Source organism: Macaca thibetana, chromosome 6 (assembly GCF_024542745.1).
Source record: "Macaca thibetana thibetana isolate TM-01 chromosome 6, ASM2454274v1, whole genome shotgun sequence".
Classification (NCBI taxonomy): Eukaryota; Metazoa; Chordata; class Mammalia; order Primates; family Cercopithecidae; genus Macaca; species Macaca thibetana.
The window spans coordinates 71768788-71782944 of NC_065583.1; the positions used below are offsets into that span (position 1 = coordinate 71768788).

At 36.3% G+C, this 14157-nt stretch overlaps 2 protein-coding genes across 4 annotated transcripts in view; both read right to left on the bottom strand.

Moving 5' to 3' along the window:
• LOC126956139 (uncharacterized) overlaps nucleotides 1-14157 on the bottom strand; it is a 604199-nt gene that overhangs the window by 250700 nt on the left and 339342 nt on the right. The window lies entirely within an intron of this gene.
• Nucleotides 1-14157, bottom strand: part of MAN2A1 (mannosidase alpha class 2A member 1) — a 175378-nt gene that overhangs the window by 94544 nt on the left and 66677 nt on the right. For all 3 annotated transcript variants that reach the window (XM_050793036.1, XM_050793037.1, XM_050793038.1), the window contains 2 exons: nucleotides 5224-5397; nucleotides 2348-2534 (listed from right to left, as the gene is read on the bottom strand). In XM_050793036.1, the coding sequence (XP_050648993.1) occupies nucleotides 2348-2534; nucleotides 5224-5397 (361 nt within the window). The remainder of the gene's footprint in view (nucleotides 1-2347; nucleotides 2535-5223; nucleotides 5398-14157) is intronic.

Consider the following 14157-nt stretch of genomic DNA (forward strand, 5'->3'; position numbering starts at 1 on the left):
AGTTAAATTTCATTTTCTTTGGGACATTAAAAAGTTGAATAGGGCTAGTAGGCATGGTGGCTCATACTTGTAATGCCAGCACCTTGGGAGGGCGAGGCAGGAGGATCATTTGACCCCAGGAGTTCGAGACCATCCTGGGCAACACAGGGAGACCTCATCTCTACAAAATTTTTTAAAACAATTAGTCGAGCATGGTGGCATGTACCTGTGGTCCCAGCTACTCAGGAGGCTGAGGTGGGAGAATTGCGTGAGCCCAGGTGATGGAGGCTGCAGTGAGCTATTGTGTCATTGTACTTCAGCCTGGGTGACAGAAAGAGAATCTGTCTCAAAAAAAGTGGGGGGCTTGAAAGCGGCCAGTGAGCTGGAATGCCTATGTTTTATCTCAGTTTATCATCAGGTCGAAAACAAGGTGATATATGGATCTGAGTTAACCAGTAGAGTTAACATTTCAAGACTTGTAAGAAGTTTGTTTATTTATTTATTTTAGAGAAGTCTTGCTCTGTCACCCAGGCTGGAGTGCAGTAGGGCGATCTTGCTGCAAGCTCCACCTCCCGGGTTCTAGTAATTCTCCTGCCTCAGCCTCCCAAGTAGCTGGGATTACAGGTGCACGCCGCCATGCCTGGCTAATTTTTTTGTATTTTAGTAGAGACGGGGTTTTACCATGTTGCCCAGGCTGGTCTTGAATTCCTGAGCTCAGACAATCCACCCACCTTGGCGTCCCAAAGTGCTAGGATTACAGGCATGAGCCACTGCGCCTGGCCAAGAAGTTAAAAAAGAAAAAATCTCTAAGTATTATATAGACTCATTCATTCAACAGTATGCCCCCAGGTGCCTGGAAATCACTTTCAGAACCACTGGAACTAACTGAGCACAAGGTATCATCCTGAAGGACAACTGTTGAAAGGTTAGATGACATAACAAAAGGATTATTTAAAAAGCCTTCTTTTCCTCAATAATGTGCCTCAGGTAGTCTCAGCAGCAACTCCCCCACCCCCCAAAAAAATAACAAAGGGCTCACAATACTATGAATGCACTGGGACTCCCCAGCTGAAACATCTGGTTCACTTGTAAGAACTTCCCCATCCCTGGTCACCTGAGCAGAGAGTAGTGTAAATACCTGTAAATATAAACAGCTATTTGCCCACCTACACAGGCCAGGATGCCCCCACACTCAACCCTTCCTTTTCATTACACCTTCTGCCACACAATATACTGGCTTATTCTCTTATGCCTACTTAGCGCAACCCTAACTAGAAAGCAGGTTTTTCTGAATTCCTCACTGGTTCTCATGGCTGTAGGAACCAAGAAAATGAAACCAAGTCAATCCGTAACCTTGGGCAGTTTTTCTAAACAACTATTAAAGTCAGATTTTGATAGAAGGGCTCCATGACTTTAAGAAGGCTGCCATGCTAAAACACCTTCATGTCTGCCACAGCGGAAGGCTCACAAAGAGTATCTTCTTTGTGATTCTAAGGACTCATTGAAGATAAAAGATCTCATTTCACCTTCTTCCTAACACACATTTTTTTTAAGTGACTTCTCTTTTTAAAATAAGCTGATTTAATAGTGCAAAAATTTATTTATTTAATTTATTTAATGGGCTGTATTATTTTCCTAGCAGAGTTTAGTGTTTTTATATTACACCACAATGTTTTATTTTAATACACTAATTTTTAAGTGAAGAAATTAAACTTAAAAGTACCAATATTAGAAACTACATGTAAGTTGGTTTAATGAGATGCTTCCATCATTAGCACAATTTTCTTCTAAAGAAATGATTCATACCTTTGATTTTTATTTAAATGTATTTAAGTATAAATATTCCTAATTAAAGTTTACTATAAGTCAAAAACATCAGAATGATGCAAAGATGTGTATACACCAGAGCTGGGAAGCATTCACCACTATTGAAATTGTTATTAAGGGAACAGATAATTACATTCTTTATGTGTTCCATTTCAATAAATGTGTTTTTGCAGTTGAATTGCTTTTCTTACCAATTTGTACAATAGGGACCAGAAGTTTTATTATCAACAAAAGTATATGAAATCAATCAAACACAGTAGAAGGCTTTTATAATGAGGGCAAAGGAGATGGTAATAATAGTGTATTATAGGTTATCCATTGTATATTGATCCAGTATTGTTCACTTTCCATTAAAATGTAACACATAACAGGCATAGTCAAGGCTCTGGCATTTTTAAGTTGCTTTAGATCTGGTTTGAATGAATACTTCAAATGAGGATAATGTTGGCCACTGAAGCCCATTTGTTCAACCCTTCAGCAACTAGCAGCTGAGTGGCTACTTTATTCAAGACGATGTCTTATGAAATACGCATTTTCATACCTGCTTTGGACATTTCCAGGATGTATTGTTTCTGGGGGGACTCCCCAGGGACAACCAAATCTGCCTCCAGGAAGCCGTTTAAAATCAAACTGGCAGCATATTTTAGGATCAGGTCCACAAGTGTGAGGGATGTCATAGCTGTAGAAGGGCATCATGTGGCATAAAATATCTGTGACAGATCCCAGATCTAAAATAAAGAGCCAACACACAAACCTGCATTTATAAAATCTATTTTCCCAAAAAATATTCAAAATGTCATTACTTTACACAAAGTATGCTGATTTAGCTCTATTCTAAATCAGCAGCCCCTTTAACTTCCATAACACATACCCCAGCGCCATTTAATGGCCACCTGTCTGAAGGAAGATACTCACACATCTCAGTCTCTATCTACCTTTTCTATCTAAGCATAGCAGAGACAGGAAAGCCCCACCATGAACCAGCACCAGCTGACCTGGAGGGATACAAACTGAACAGTAGTAAAAGTTACAACTGGCTCATCCAAAACCATGTCCATCCCTAACTGCCAGTTCCTGCCATATCTGTTCCCAATTCAGGTAACAGGATTCACTGAGAGATATCATGATATTAGCTGCAGAGACGGGGTGAGAAGAAGAGAGTAAAAAAGGGATGGAAGAACAAAGGAAGAAGTGTGGAACATAGACTTATAAAAACACTGGGGAAATTCGGTCTTGGAGAAAATTTCCTCTTATGGTGAGGAGAGGATGTACAACCCAGAAGAATCTACAATCTCGCCCCATGTTTACCAAGAATGAGTTAGTCAATGGAACTTTTTACCAACGAAGCAGCACAGGAAAAGAAAAAGTAATTTTCAGAAAGTGAAACAAAAATAAAAACAAAACAAATAAGATATGGAAAATGAGCTCTGATTCCTGATGCAGAATTACTTTTAATTAAAATTACAATGTTATCACATGTTGATACCACTGGCCTGGAGAGGTGAGAAGCCTATCAACAAGTGAGACTGGAGGACCTAACTAGTAGTTAAAAGCTATCTTTGTGAATATGACCCTGAGCTTTTAAATAACCTCCACCCTTTATTTATGTATGGATTTCCAATATTCAGCAATGAGTATGTATTGCTTACGTAACAGAAAGACAAAAAAAAATTTACATTTTTAATAAGTGAAAACAACTGCTTCATTAAGAACTGGAACACATGAACAAGCTCAACTTAATTTGAAAACATTTTTTAAAAAGCAACATGTTCAAATGTATCAGGTAAGTCCTAGAATATTCCAGTTTTATCAACTTAGTTAAAATAATTAACCATTATTTTCCAAATTTAAAATTATTAAAATCTATGTGTTTCAGTGCTGTCAGCTGTTTCACTGAATCATATTCAAAACTGTGACACTGTAGATGCTGGTCACTAATGCTTGCTATGAGCATACAGTCATCACAAAAGGTTGTCACAAACCCTAAAACTCTTCTCTCCTATGGATAAGGACATACTCCATACCCCACTAATTCTCCTTATGCTCTACTCTTTTGTAGCTAATTTACATACTTAATTTTATCTGCTACATTTGGCTGTATCTGTATTTTATCAAATTAGACTGGAATTTCCCTATAAGCAAGGATGTTTTCAATATTTCTTCCTAGCACAATATTTAAATATTAAATTTAAGCACTAAAATATTTAAGTACTCAATAATTTCTTACTAACTGATATTTATGGACAATTGTTTAGGTAGGGATTCTTCAAATTAACGGTTCTTTGTTTTTCAAATTAGTATGCTCCTTAGCATTTGATCAAACTACACAGAATGCAATCCCCTACAAGTTCTTGTTCTCCCTACAGGTTTAATTTTCTAGAATTAAGAAACTATATAGCCAATGCTTTCCTTACTGAAAAAACAGGAGTACATATAAGAAAGTTACTGTCTAGATTTACAAACGATTTTTCTGAAACACTTAAGGGGTCTAGATTATACAAGAAAACAAGTATAATGTAATGCAGTAATTTCTCAAACACTGTTTTATAAACAAAATGTTTCTTTCAGATGAAATTTTACTGAGAACACAATGACACAGGTTAGGAGCCTGGGCTTCAGGAACTACACAGAACTAGATTCAAATCTCTGCTCTCTATGTATGACCTATATGATTTTTGGCAAATGGCTTCTCATATCTAAGCCTCCATTTCTTCACCATAAAAAAGTAGTAATATTAAAAATATTAAATGAGAATGAATATAAAGCAGAGGTAACATAATACATGGCCCATAATAAAGGCTTGATAAATAGAAAATAAGGTGGTCTGAATTAAATGGGGGTTGAGAAAGGCAAAGGCCTCCCAAGAGGCCTAGACCTTGTCTCCTCTCTCCTAATAAAGAACTGCAGAAGTATATCCTTAGAATGCCTGCGTGGCCACAGAACACACTGTGAAAACAGGTGGCATTTTGATATTAGGGCTGTTTTAGGAGGACAGGATTAAGGCTTTAAAAGGCAATTCTTACAAGATGTAGAGACAAGAGAGACAGAAGGAAGGAAAACTGGCTGAATATAAGATACATGACTGGTATCAGTTCTAATGCATGTTCAAATTTGTGATAAAACATGTGCTTTCTAAAACAGAAGCAAGAGAAAGCATTATTGGCAAAATACTAACTCATATTTATCTACTTTCTTTAGTCATAAAAAGATTCTCCTATGCTCTATAAATATCTGCATTATTACTTAAAAGAATCTTGACACAGGTACATGGGAAAAATAATTACAAGAGTGAGTATCTTTACGTTACCTGATTTTTCAAGACTGGCAGAGAACAAAACCCACAGTGGCATGAGTTCATAACCCTTGTGAAACAGTATCTAGGACAAGTGGGATCAGCTTTCATCAAACCCTACATACCCCAATTCTGTCTCCAAAAAAACTCCAATGTTTTATGCTGTGCAAAGTGTTTTTTAACTGCATAATGAACTCTCTGGATAAGCATGTGAGAAAGTTCAGCACGGTTTAGAAGATAAGCCATTGTTGGTGAGTGTCCAAAGGGATCAATAGCCCAGCCGGACCGAGGTTTCACTCCTGTGGATAAAGATGATAAGTGTTATTTTTTTAACTGATAAATGAAATAAAAAGAAGTCATAACACATTCAGATTCATCAATGTTGTATAGTCTCCTAGAGATATCAGACCAAGGACCTACCCAGCATTATCCTCTGCCAAGTATTCCCAGCAAGATATCAGGAAGGGAGGGTTGTGCCACTGCCTATCCACATAGGCAGGAGATGCTCACTGAAATTAATCAGTTAGAGTTGAAATAAACACTGCCATCTTTTAGCCATTAACATCTTTTACCTATTATAAAGCCACTGCCATTAACTAGAGGTAGAGAATAAACAGGACCAGGGCCCTTCCTGGAAGGATCTCACAGTCCTGTGATCTGTGGAGCTGGATAACCCTGGAACTATTAGATGATAAAGAAAAGTAACGTAACTCATTTCAACTTACATTTCCCAACCCCAACATTAAGGATTTTTTAGTATGTCTTTTACACCTCACAAAAGCCCCAAATCATCTTATGATACAGTGGCAGAACTGGCCAAAATAATTATACCATATTTTATTAAATCTTAAGACATTATGAAGCTGGTGCTTTCACTCTGCCTTGAAAGGGGCCAGTGATTTCTCACAGCTGGCTCACACCAATAATGCAAACTACTGACTACAGATACATCTCAATTTCACAGAGGATAAAATGTAAAAAAAAATAAATAAATAAAAATAAAAATAAAAAATGTACAGGTTAGAATTAATAAGACTGTTCATCTAGCATTATAAAAATCTGATGTTTTAATTATTTGGGATTCTCAAATAAACTGTCTACTTACAACTTAAAAATGGACATAAGTAATATTGCTGTGTGTGTTTTTTTCATTCAAACACCTTTTAAGCACCTTACCTAAGATGATGAAAGACCCCAGGGTTACAAAAACGAGTTAAATTAGATCTTGACTCTAGTTGCAGAGGCTGTCATTCAAATAAGTATAACACAAAGTAACACACAAGACAGCAAAGAGAACTTTGTAAACAATACTAAAGAAGAACACAGAGATGGGGAGCCAGTAACGGACAATAAGGAAAAGTCAGGATCTATAGGGGACCAAGAGTATATAATCAAAACTCAAAAAGAGCGTATGTCAAAACTAAAAGAACTGACCACATAAGATTTCTGCATTTCACATATTTACATCCAAAAACTAAAAAGAAATATTGAACTCTATTTAGTAACTTTGGGTTTTGTGGTAGCATGGATTTAATAATTCTGAAGGTAGCTTTCATGTATTCTAAGACTGAACAAATGAGAACAAGGGAGCCAGGATTTTCACTGTAAGTAACTACAAATGTAGAAGACTGGAATGTACCCTATGATATTGCATTACAACAGGAAATATTGGTACTAACTTATGGTTTTTAGTAAAGAAATATAAAAATATAGATATAGGTATCTATATGCATATTCACAAACATACACAAATTTCCCAACTCAGTGCACTTGAAGAACCTAGATGCAATAAAACCTCAGTACCAATGACCACACCTTAGCTCCCAGATCTTGGCCTCTACATACCAATCATTTTACAAAGAAAGAAAAACCTTAAAGAAGTAGCTTATTCCAAGGCTGAAGCCAGGAAAGTACATGATAAGCCTGGAATATATTCTTGTGTCATAAAGATACAGTCAAGGAATCATGGGAACATATTAAAATAACTCAGGAAAAGACCAAAGAGGCTTCCAATGGCCAAATCTGGGACAACTGAGGCATGAAAATAAATAATGCATCATAATCCACTGAATATTAACAATCTATGAGCCCATACTGATATAAATAAATAAACAGAAAATAAGACGGAAAGCTCTTCTCTTTAGTAGAATGCCAACTAGCAATTATAGAAGAATTAGGAAATCATCAATGGACACTAAAACAAAAACATGAGAGTTGGCTGAGGAAAAGAATATTCACTCCCATTGTACCTCCCACAAATTAATTAGAAAGGGCAAAAATCTAACACAATGGAGAAACTTAGCAGACAAACCCTAACTAGTCGTTCCTATTATTACAAGCACTGGGACAGAGACATTACATGCCTCCTGATATGATGCAGTGAGGACAACGGGACATCACATTACTGCAGTGATACTGTAACTAGACAGACAAACAGGTAGATAGGCAGAATACATAAATAACTTGAATCCAATCATGAAGAAAGTGACAAAGTCAAATAGAATTTCTACAAAAGTGGCTCTACTCTTCAAAAATATAAAGATCAAGAAACCCAAAGAAAGACTAAGGAACAGTTTCAAATAAAAGGAAACTAAAGAGACATGACAACTAAATGCAATGTAGGACCATGGATTCCATTCTTGACTGGCTGGGGGAAAAAGCGGCTCTTATAAAAGACACGATTGAAATAATTGACAAAATCTGAATACAATCTGTGGACCAAACTGTCCTACTGTATCACTGTTAACATTCCTGATTTGATAACTTTATTATATTTACATATAAAAGTGTCCTTATTTCTTAGGAAATACGCAATGAAGTATTTAGAGATAAGGGTACAGGGGACCTCCAACTTACTCTCAAATGATTCACAAAAATATACATATGAATCAATGAACAAGATACATAGGAGTCCTTCCCAAGTACTATGATGTCACCTTTATAAGTTAAAAATTACATCAAAAGTTACAAAATTAAAAAAAGGAGTACGTATTGTCCAAATAATGAGGACATAATAAGCTTACAAAAAAGATAAAAATCAGTATCAGACAGTATAGTGATGTTAAAGAGTTTATCGTGTCCATTCAATTTAACAATTATACCACATCACTGGTGATCTTTTCCACATCAAAACCATTGGATCCACAGGGGTAACAACCTAGCTGCAATGGAATAAAGAGTCACTGAGACTGAATAATGTAGAAAAGAGAGAGTGTAAACTATATTTTTAAAAACTTTGATATGAAAGGAGGTGAGAACAAGGGAGAGACTTAAAAAGGAACCCAGGGTCCTGCTAGAGTTTTTCTTGGCAATACTTGTTAAAAGGAGGGTAAGAGGCAAACTTAGGAAAAGGTACAATATAAGAAAAATCCAAAATTTTATAAAGGGGGCACATTTGCTAGCAAAACTGGAAAGCTCATCAAAAAGATTTAATGCCTTCATGCAAGAATAAGATTATCAAAAATATAAAGACCACCTGATATTTGACAAATCTGACAAAACAAGCAATGGGGAAAAGATTCCCTATTTAATAAACGGTGTTGGGAAAACTGGCTAGCCATATGCAGAAAATTGAATGTGGACCCCTTCTTTATACCTTACACAAAAATTAACTCAAGATGGATTAAAGACTTAAACATAAGACCTAAAACCATGAAAACCCTAGAAGAAAACCTAGGCAATACCATTCAAGACACAGGCATGGGCAAAGACTTCATGACTAACACACCAAGAGCAATGACAACAAAAGCCAAAATTGACAAACGGGATCTAATTAAACTAAAGAGCTTCTGCACAGCAAAAGAAACTATTATCAGAATGAAAAGGCAACCTACAGAATGGGAGAAAATTGTTGCAATCTAGCCATCTAACAAAGGACTAATATCTAGAATCTACAAGGAACTTAAACAAATTTACAAAAAAACAAACAACCCCATCAAAAAGTGGGCGAAGGATATGAACAGACACTTCTCAAAAGAAGACATTTATGCAGCCAACAAACATGAAAAAAAGCTCATCATCACTGGTCATTAGAGAAATACAAATCAAAACTACAATGAGATACCATCTCACCCCAGTTAGAATAGCAATCACTAAAAAGTCAGGAAACAATAGATGCAGGAGAGGATGTGGAGAAATAGGAATGCTTTTACACCGTTGGTGGGAGTGTAAATCAACCATTGTGGAAGACAGTGTGGTGATTCCTCAAGGATCTAGAACCAGAAATACCATCTGACACAGCAATCCCATTACTGGGTATATACCCAAAGGATTATAAATCATTCTACTGTAAAGACACATGCACATGTATGTTTATTGCAGCACTATTCACAGTAGCAAAGACTTGGAACCATATGTATATGCATAATATAATAAAATAAAGAAAATATGGTACATATACACCATGGAATATTATGCAGCCATAAAAACGGATTAGTTCATGTCCTTTGCAGGGATATGAATGAAGCTGGAAACCATAATTCTCAGCAAACTAATACAGGAACAGAAAACCAAACACCACATGTTCTCACTCATAAGTGAGAGTTGGACAATGAGAACACATGGACACAGAGAGGGGAACATGACACACAGGGGTGCATCAGGGGCTGGGAGGCTAGGGAAGGGATAGCATTGGAGAAATACCTAACACATATGACAGGTTGGTGGGTGCAGCAAACCACCATGGCACGTTGTATACCTATGTAACAAACCTGCATGTTATGCACATGTATCCCAGAACTTAAAGTATATTTTAAAAAAAGGCAACAATTCAAATAAAAAGAATGGGCAAAAGACTTAGAAACTTGAAAATAGGGTATACCACTGGCCCATAAGCACAACAAAACATACGCAGCATCATTAATCATCATGGAAGTGCAAGTTAAAATAACAGTGAAATATTACTACATACTAACTAGAATGGTTCTAAGAAAAAAGACTCACACACCAAACATTGGCAAAAATGTCCAACAACTAGAATTCGAATTCATTGTCGGTGGAATATAAAATAGTACAACCACTTTGGAAAACTCTTTCAAAGTTCACACAAGCTGTAACATACACTTATCCTAAAGCCCAGCAATTCTAGTGCTAGTACATATTTCATTCCAAGAGAATGAAAACATGCCCACAAAAAGACCTGTGCACAAATGTTTATTACAGTATGATTCACCGTAGCTTAAAAGTGAAAGCAACCCAAATGTTCAACAGGAAACTGGACTATCAATGGAATACTACCCAGTAATAAAAGGAAATGGATTACCAACATACACAACAAGAATGAATCTCAAAAACTTCATGCTGGTGACAGGATACAAGATCACTATACAAAACTCAATTGTATTTCTACATACTAGCAATGAATAATCCTAAAATGAAATTAAGAAATTAATGAACAATCCCATTTATAATGGCAGTAAAACAAACAAAATGCCTAGGAACATATTTAATAAAAAAAGCACGGGACTTTTACACTGAAAGCTATAAAACACAGTTGAAAGAAATTAAAAATGATCTACTTACATGGAAAGCCATCCCATGTTGATATATCAGAAGATGTGACATTGTTAAAATGGCAATATTCACCCAGATTGACCTACAGATTTAATACAACCACTACCAAAATCCTAGCTGATATTTTTGCAGAGATTGATAAACTGGCCTAAAATTCGCATGGAAAAAACAAGTTTAAAAAAAGAACAAAGTTGGAGAACCCAGACTTCCCAATGTCAAGTTTACTTACTTACTTACCATAAGCTATACTAATCAAGACAGTATGGTACTGGCATAAATATAAGTCAAGGAAACAGAACTGAGAGTCCAGGAATAAATTCTCATAATTATGGTTAACTAACTGTTAAGAAGTGTGCCAGGACAATTCAGTGAGGAAAGAATCATCTTTTTCAACAAGTTGTATTGGAATAACTGGGTATCAACATGCAAAAAATAAATATGAAACTCTACCTCACATCATATACAAATATTAACTAAAAGTAGATCACTGACATAAATGTAAGAGCTAAAACCATAAAACTATTTTTAAAACAGGAGTACATCTTCATAATTCGGGAATAAACAATGGTTTCTTACTATGGCATCAAAAGCACAAGAAACAGAAGAAAAACTTCCTCAAAATTAAAACTTGTGCATCAGAAGACACCTTCAAGAAAGTGAAGAAGACAACCACAGAATGAAAAAATAAATTTGTAAGTCACTATCCAACAAAGAACTTTTATCCAGAATATATAAAAACAATTCTGGCCGGGCACGGTGGCTCAAGCCTGTAATCCCAGCACTTTGGGAGGCCGAGACGGGTGGATCACGAGGTCAGGAGATCGAGACCATCCTGGCTAACACGGTGAAACCCCGTCTCTACTAAAAAATACAAAAAACTAGCCAGGCGAGGTGGCGGGCGCCTGTAGTCCCAGCTACTCGGGAGGCTGAGGCAGGAGAATGGCATAAACCTGGGAGGCAGAGCTTGCAGTGAGCTGAGATCCGGCCACTGCACTCCAACCTGAGCGGCAGAGCGAGAGTCCGTCTCAAAAAAAAAAAAAAAAAAAAAAAAAAAACAATTCTAAGTCAATAAAAGACAAATAACTCTACTGAAAAACAGGAAAATAATTAGAATATATATTTATCCTTAAAAGATCTATAAGCAGCCGATATACACATGAAAAGATTCTTAGTGCCACTAGTCTTTAGGAAAATGCAAATCAAAATCACAATGAGATTACCATTTCACACATATTAGAATGACTACAATAAAAAAGATAGACAGTAAAAAATGTTGGTGAAGATTCGGAGAAAGTAGAAACCTCACACATTGCTGGTGGGAAGGTAGAATCATACTGCTCTTCTGGAAAAGTTTGACGGTTTCTCAAAATGCTAAACATTTTTACCATATAACCCAGCAATTCTACCCCTAGGAAGAAAGATAGATTCACACAAAAATCTTTAAACAAATGTGTATAACAGCATTATTCCTAGTAGCCAAAAAAGATACAACCTAAGTGCCCATCACCTGAATAAGGGATAAACACATGTGGTATATCCATACAACAGAGTATTATTCAGCTAATAAAAGGAATGAAGCACTGATATATGCTATAATACATGATGAGCCTTGAAAATATTATGCCAAAAATCCAGTCACCAAAGGCCATACATTACATGCTTCCATCTATGTGAAATGTCCAGAATAGTCCAATCCATATATACAGAAAGACTAGTGATAGCCTGAGACTGGGGCAGGGAAGGGTGAAGCTAGAAAGGGGAGTGACTACTACTGGGTATAAGGTTTCTTTGGGGGATGTTGAAAAAAGTTCTAAAAATAGACTGTGGTGATGGTTGCACAAATCTATGAATTTATGTAAAATAAATCTCAATAAAGTTGTAAGAAAAAAATTACACTGGGCAAAAGATACAAGATCCAAAAGAATATTATGTGAGTCCATATATTAATAAATTATTCTTCAAACAAAACTCATCTACAATGACAGAAATCAAAGAGCAGTTGGCTGCAAGGGGAAAGATGAGGGGATGAGAGACCTTTCTTGGGTAATAAATGTATAGATTAAATGGGTATGTACATCTGTTAAAACTCACTGACCTCTACATTTAAGATTTATATATTCCACTGCATGTAAATTATACTTCAATAAAAACATAAAAAACATTCATAACTGAGGTTTATGAAGTGAATATTCTTGGATTAGCACATCAGGTATTTAAGGAAAAGGGCATTGTGTAGAGAGGGTCCCTAAGACCACCTCCAGGTTCGGTGATTTGTTAAGAAAAACCACAGGTCTCAACATATTGTCGTACTCATACCTATAATCTATTACACTGAAATGAGAAAAAAAAAATCCGCAAAAGGAAAAAGCACACAGAGTACGTCCAGAGGAAGCCAGGTGCAAGCTTCTAAGCAACCTCTCCCTGTGGAGTCATACAGGATGTGTTTAAATGCTCCAGCAAGAAACTGTGACAGTATGTGTGAAGCGTTGTTGACCAGGAAACTCATTACAGACTCAGTGTCCAGTGTTGGGGGTTGGTCATGTAGGCATCCTCTGTTCAGCACATACTAAGAATTCAGACTCCCAGAAGGAATGCAACTGTTTAGCACAAACTACATTGTTTATACAAACAGATTAAAAACAGTGAGCCACTCTTATTGTTAGGATATCCATGTTCCCAGACACTAGCCAAGGGCCAATCTTGTAAGCAAGGCCTTTCTAAGGATAGCAGACCTGCTATACTAACTATTTTCTACACAGGCATGATACCTGCAACATACTTGCAAATGGTTCTAATAATAATAAATACCAGCACCACTGCAACAACATGGAAATAGAAAAAATTAAGTAAATGTGTCAAAATGTTAACAACTGGTAAATCTGGGTGAGGGGTTTATGAGAATATTTTGCAGCATTCTTACACATTTCTTCAAATTTGCAATTATCTCAAAATAAAAAGTAAAGAAAAAATTAATAGGGACGAGAAGAATTTTATCCCTAAGAGACAATTTTTTAAAATAAGGAAATATCTAAAAATAACTTCAACAAAAAACACATATACTTACATAAAAAACTACATTATTACACTGAGATATAAAATATTTGAAAGGATTTACATACCATGTTACAAAATGTAAATATTAAATATCACAGTTTTCTATTAGTCCCAAGTTTTTATAGTGGATATCTGATTCTATCAGTCTAGCATCTTTTTTCCCATTTCTTGTAGCAACAGAATTCTTCTGTTGAACTGGACCCATTCCATGGGGCCATTCATATGGAGGACATTCATATGGAGGACCCATTCTCATGCTTTTTAGGTGCAGCTGACCCTGCTCTCCACAATTCCCTTTCCCCCAAGACCATTTCCACCAAAATGACTAGACCTTAGTGATTTGAACTCCTATACCTCTGGACACAGTAACTGGCTCAGACATAAGCAACTGACTCAAGTTGGGCCAACTAGATAAAGTACTCCATTTTAAAGAGAACTCCTGTTTGCTAGGTTGGAAAAATTCGTCTCAGCTGCCTAGAGCCATCTTACTCACC